We start from the raw sequence: 4,061 nt of genomic DNA, 5'->3' as shown, positions 1-4,061 counted from the left end.
CAAGAAACTTCAGCAGCAAATTCTTTTCCGAAGATTGTGGGGACAAGTGCGGGAGGCAGGGCGAACCAGCTTTCGACGTCTTGCTGCTGCTGCTGCTGCTGCTGCTGTTGCTGCTGCTGCTGCTGCTGCTGCTGCTGGTAGCTGCGCAGCAGGTCGAGCTGCTGCTGGTAGTGGTCGGGCAGCAGCCCTTCTGCTGCTGCTGCTTTCTGCTGCTGCGAGACAGCCCTGCAGTCGAGATAGGAGAGGTTGGTCAACAGGGAGAGGATTCTGCGGCTGCTGCTGCTGCTGCTGCTGCTGCTGCTGCTGCTGCTGCTGTCCTGCGTGAGGGGGTTGTTGCTGAGACACAGGGCCCGCAGCTGCGGCAGCAGCAGCAAAACCCCCAACTGCGCAAAGTCCGAGATGCTGTTGTGGGCAAGACACAGCAGCGAAATGCTGCAGCAGCTTTTAAGAAAGTCCAAGCTGCTGATTCTGTTGTGGCTCAGCAGCAGCTGCTGCAGCAGCGGCAGCAGCGAGAGGCCCCCCACGCTGCTCAAGTTATTGAAAGAAAGATCCAGAGACTGCAGCAGCAGCAAATTGAAAGGGCCCATGTCCACTGTCCGCAGCAAATTGTTCGAAGCGTTCAAACGCTCCAGCCCTGCAGCAGCAGCAGCAGCAGCAGCAGCAGCGGAAGCAGTAGTAGTCGTTGGCGAGTCAGCAGCGGCAGCAGCGGAGTATGCTCTTCGTGGCAGCAGCTGCTGCTGCAGTAGGATTGGTGGCTAGCTTCTTAGCAGCAGCAACAGTAATAGACGATTTAGCAGCAGCAGCAGCAGCAACACAAGTAAGTGTTAAATAGCAGCACCAGCAGCAAAGCAGCAGCAGCAGTAATAGAGCAGGGGCAGCGGCGCTCAAGCCTACACTGCTTTGCTGCTGCTGCTTCCGCTTTTGCTGCTTCCACTGGTGCTGCTACAGCTGCTACTGCTTCTGCTGCTGCTTTTGCTGCTTCTGCTGCTGCTGCTGCTGCTGCTACTTTCTGCTTCTGCTGCTGCTGCGGAGAGCCTGCTTAGGCACGCCTTTCTGCCCCCAAATGACCTCTGCTGCTGCAGCTGTTGCAGCAGCAGCAGCAGCTGCAGCATTAGCTGCAGCAGCAATTTAATTCTTTTTCTTTTTTCTCAAAGTTTTTATTAATTTGGCTTTGGCGCTTACTGCTGCTAAGCTGGGGTGTACGTACACTGCATTTCGAAAGCTCCATTTTCATTTGCTGCCATTTAATTCGTGGAAGGGCGAGTGGCAGATCCTAGGGTTTAGGGTTTAGGGTTTAGGGTCTAGGGTTTAGGGTTCAGTGTTTAGGGTTTAGCCGCTGGCTACAGGGGGGCGTGCCCGACCCGAATTGATGCTGCAATTGAGTTTGGTTCGATTTAATGGATATGATTTAATTAAATTAAATTAATTAAATTAAATTCAATAATTAATTAAATTAATTTAATTTAATTAATTTAATTTAATTTAATTTAATTTACTTCGAAAGGTCTCTAAGTTGTTGAGCCGCACGAGGCTGCGGTTGCTGAGGTCAAGGGCCTTCACGTTGGGGAAGTCTGCAGCAGTGACTGCTGCTGCTGCTGCTGCTGCTTCTGCTGCTGCTGCTGCTGCTTCTGCTGCTGCTGCTGTTGCTGCAGCGTCAGGTGTACAGACAGGCCTCCGCGGGGGGTGTACCTCCACTGCCCCCGCACACAACATTTCCACCCCAACAACTTGGTGGTTTGCTTCGGGTTCTTCTTCCTCTGCTGCTGCTGCTGCTGCTGCTGCTGCTGCTGCTGCTTCTGGGGCCTCTGCAGCGCCTGCAGCAGCTCCTGCTGCTGCTGCTGCTGCCGGCGCGTTGGCCTTCGGGGCCTCCTCCGAAAGCGCAAACGTCACCGTCGACTTTCCCCCGGACGACTCCATTGCCGAAAACCCTAAACCCTAAACCCTAAACCCTTGTTCTGGGCTCTAAGCCCTAAGCCCGCAGCTCTAAACCCTAAGCCCTACACCCTACAGCTCTGCGGCCAAGTGCACGCAGCTAGCATGCTGCTGCGCCGAGAAGACCGCCTGAGCAATCTCTAACCTAAACCCTAAACCCTAAACCCTAAACCCTAAACCCTAAACCTCGAAGCTGCTAGGCCGGCGGGCGCTGCAGCAGCTGGAGATGTCGGAGTGTCGCATTTGCGAGGCCGCAGCGTTCTCCTCTCTTTACTTCTTTTTTATTTTATTAAAAGTTTAAATTAAAATAATTAAAGTTGAATTTGCTGCTGCTGCTGATCTAGAAGGATCACAGATGCGCAGCGATGCGCAGCGGGAGCTGCGGTGTCTTCCGGGCGCCTCTGGGGTGTACGGACAGCTCGCAGCAAGGACGCCACTCAAACTGCGCTCATCTTTTCAATTATTTATTTCACTTTATTAATTTTTAAAATAAATCAACAATTAAAAATGTTCTGCATGCGCTCGACTCGCAAAGCGCGCTGCTGAAACCGCTAGCCTGCACACAGATACGGTGCTGCTGCTGCTGCTACTGCTGTTGTTGCTGCTGCTGCTGCAACGGCAGCTGCCGCTGCTATTTTTGTACACATTTAGCCCAAATTAATAGTATTTCAATTTATTTATTATGTGACAGCTTCTCTGCCTCACTTCAGTGCGATAAGCTATCGGCAAGGTTCAGTCTCCTTGGGGGCGTCAATCGAGACTGCTGCTGCTGCTGCTGCTGCAGCTGTTGCTGCTGTTGCTTCGCTGCAGTCATTGCTGCTGCTTCCAGGCGTTAGCCTCAAGTGAGAATCAGCTGCGCAGCAGTTGGCAGAGCTGCAGCAGCAGAAGCAGCAGCAGCAGCTGGCGCAGGAGCATCGCGGTCTTGCCGGTGGCCAGTGGCAACAGCGGCAGCAGCAACAGCAGAAACAGCAGCAGCAGCAGCAGCAGCGGCTTCCATTCGTTTCTTTATTTGTCTACCGCTTAACGCCGATCCTTGGGGCAGAGTTGCTTTCGTGTGCACGCGCAGCAGCAGCAGCCGCAGCCGCTGCTCCTGCTGCTGTTGCTGCTGCTCCTGCAACTCTTGCTGCTGTTGCTGCTTGACGAGTCGTTTCTGCTGCTGCTGTGGAGTCCACACAGCAGCAGCAGACCTCTGAAAGGCTTGGGTTCACCCATTCGCATTCGCGTAGCGCAACAACAGCAGCAGCAACAGCAGCAGCAACAGCAGCAGCAGCAGCAGAAGAGACACAAGCAGCAGCAGCAGATGGGGCAGACGGAGAGCACGGAGGAGACACCTCCAATGGCGGAGGTAGCAGCAGAGGCCCCACAGAGTGAGAACCCTAAACCCTAAACCCTAAACCCTAAATCCTAAATCCTAAACCCTAAACCCTAGCAGTGAGCCCTAGACTCTGAATGTGGAGTCTTTGTGTCCGTCCTTCACCCTTTGCTGCTGCACATGTGTCCCCGTTTTTCAACTGCAGCAGAAGCAGCAGCAGCAGCAGCAGCAGCAGAAGCAGCAGCAGCAAAGGGAGCAGCAAGAAAGGCAGCAGCGGACAGCTGGGGTAAAAGAGACTCAACAGCGTCAGTGGCCTCCACCACAACTACAGAAGATGCAGAAGTAGCAGAAGAACCTGCTGCTGCAGAAGCAGCAGCAGCAGCAGCGGAACCTGCTGTTGCTGCTGCTGCTGCTGAGGACAAGAGGCCCCAGGCAGCGGCAGCGCTCAAGAAGCAGCAAGGTGAGTCCTAGCCACATCCACTGCAGCAGCAACAGCAGCAGCAGCAAGTCTGACGTGCTATACGCGCAGCAGCAACAGCAGCAACAACAGCAGCAGCAGCAGCAGACAGCAGCAGCAGTAGTGGTGCATGAAGCTGCCTCATCGTCCTTTTCAGCTGCATCTGTGTGGGGATGCAGGAAGCAGGGAACAGCAGCAGCAGCTGCAGCAGAAAGAGCAGCAGAAGCACCAGCAGAAACAGCAGCAGCAGGAGCAGCAGAAACAGCAGCAACAACAGCAGCGGATACAGCAGCAGAAACAGAAGCAGCAGCAGCACCAGATACAGCAGCAGAAACAGCAGCAGCAGCAGCAGCAGAAGCA

General features: G+C 54.3%; 2 protein-coding genes across 2 annotated transcripts; one reads left to right on the top strand and one right to left on the bottom strand.

Annotated features, from left to right (window-relative positions):
* Positions 1–1,496: 1,496 nt before the first annotated feature.
* ETH_00027795 (leucine rich repeat protein, putative) lies at positions 1,497–1,917 on the bottom strand (the record flags this gene model as incomplete). Its single annotated transcript, XM_013380847.1, has 1 exon — positions 1,497–1,917. A coding segment is annotated over one exon (421 nt), but the record flags the coding sequence as incomplete, so codon positions are not given.
* A 1,315-nt stretch (positions 1,918–3,232) lies between these two features.
* On the top strand, positions 3,233–3,715 carry ETH_00027790 (uncharacterized protein; the record flags this gene model as incomplete). The annotated part of the gene is made up of 2 exons (XM_013380846.1): positions 3,233–3,299; positions 3,450–3,715. 2 exons carry the CDS (start codon positions 3,233–3,235, stop codon positions 3,713–3,715), a joined length of 333 nt encoding a protein of 110 aa, XP_013236300.1.
* Between the last annotated feature and the right edge of the window lie 346 nt (positions 3,716–4,061).

This window comes from Eimeria tenella, genomic scaffold, assembly GCF_000499545.2.
Source record: "Eimeria tenella Houghton genomic scaffold, Eth_scaff950, whole genome shotgun sequence".
NCBI lineage: Eukaryota > Apicomplexa > Conoidasida > Eucoccidiorida > Eimeriidae > Eimeria > Eimeria tenella.
Note: the sequence above shows the minus strand (reverse complement) of the source record. Positions and strands in the feature narration are given on the sequence as shown.